This window comes from Myotis davidii, unplaced genomic scaffold (assembly GCF_000327345.1).
Source record: "Myotis davidii unplaced genomic scaffold, ASM32734v1 scaffold592, whole genome shotgun sequence".
Classification (NCBI taxonomy): Eukaryota; Metazoa; Chordata; class Mammalia; order Chiroptera; family Vespertilionidae; genus Myotis; species Myotis davidii.
In genome coordinates, this window is record NW_006284844.1 from 2260952 (window position 1) to 2262437 (window position 1486).

Sequence of the window (1486 nt, forward strand, 5' to 3'; positions counted from 1 at the left end):
GTCGTTCCAGTTTGGTGGAATACCAGGAACTGGCAGAAACAGATGCAAACCCTACTTGAGCCCAGCCAGGTATGAAATATTCCCACATGTAAGTCCAAGGAAAATAACTAGCTGACATTTAAACATAAAACCCCGAAGGAAACAAGGCCCCGTGCACAAGAGCCACCGAACAGTGGGCAGCAAAAGGAAGCCCACGAGGAGCACGAAATGGCAGTCATCAGGGTAAAACTATATTTTCTATGTTCCGCGAAACAAGAGCTTGAAAATATAAAAACCAGCAAGAGTTTATTTAAAAGCATAAAAACTTGAAAAAGAGCGCTCTCATAATCTTATCCTCTATAAATGGAATTAAAATTCCGCCAATGGATATTAAACAGCAGATTGGAGAAATTTGAAAAAATAATTAGTGAGCAGAGAGAGCTAGAGAAACCATCCAGAATTCAGAAACAGGGGAGAGAGATGAAAAACATGACAGAGTGGTGGAGACACACACACGCGCGCGTGCGCGCACACACACACACACACACACACACACACATGGGAAAGTTTTAATTTTTGTCTTAGGAGTTCCTGAGAGAGCAAGTAAAGATAAAGGATAAGAATCAATACACGCAAGGCTTAGCATTTTTCGTAATTGTTGTCATGTAGGGATTGTTATAGCCCGGAAGGCCCAGGAGTTCCAATCCACATAAATAAAAATCCTACTTATTGTTGTGAAACGGCAAAGAGCGAAGGAGAACAGACCACCACAAACACTCGCAACCATTCGATGGATGCCTTCTCAACAGTGAGGAAGGAAGCCGGAGGAACTAATCCATCAAAGCGCTAATAGAAAATAATCATCAATTAATGTTTCTCTTTCAAGAATGAGGCTCAAACAAAGATGCACTCAGACACAGTGAAACCGAGTTTGCTGCCAGCAGACTCGCTGAGGACATTCTCAGGTTTAGGCACGTGAGGCAGAAGGAAAGCGATTCAGCTGGGCCGTCCGCGATCCACAGGCGATGGTCACGTGGCGGGGCCTGAGGACTTGGCCACCGGGGTCTCCGTCCACCGGACAGTTGATCTCAGAGTGACTCTGCGTATGAAGTGACTTCGGAGTTGGCAAGCTTCAGCCGCTGGCACCGGGGTCGCTCTGCCGATGTATTAGCGGGAGGAAGAGAACTTCTCAAACCCAACGAGCGCCATCAGCAAGGCCCTGCCGTGAGCGTCATATTAGCGTCTGATGGGCATCTCAAAAGCCACAGCTGCAGGGCGCACAGGGTCCAGGAGCGCTGCTGTCAGAGAAGGAACGCTGACCGTCTGCACCCGCATGGAGGGACCTGGAGAGCATGAAGCTAAGGGAACAGGCCAGTCAGAGACAGACAAGTATCACATGATCTCACTCATATGTGGAATCTAATGAACATCATAAACTGATGAACAAAATACATCCAGAGCCCTAGCTGGGTTGGCTTAGTGGATAGCACATCAGCATGTGGACTAA

General features: G+C 47.2%; 1 protein-coding gene across 1 annotated transcript in view; it reads right to left on the reverse strand.

Annotated features, from left to right (window-relative positions):
- Positions 1-1215: 1215 nt before the first annotated feature.
- The window catches only part of LOC102763642 (prostaglandin F synthase 1), a 21817-nt gene continuing 21546 nt past the window's right edge, over positions 1216-1486 (reverse strand). Inside the window, exon 8 of the mRNA XM_015558382.1 lies at positions 1216-1322. Coding sequence (XP_015413868.1) covers positions 1216-1322 — 107 coding nt within the window. The remainder of the gene's footprint in view (positions 1323-1486) is intronic.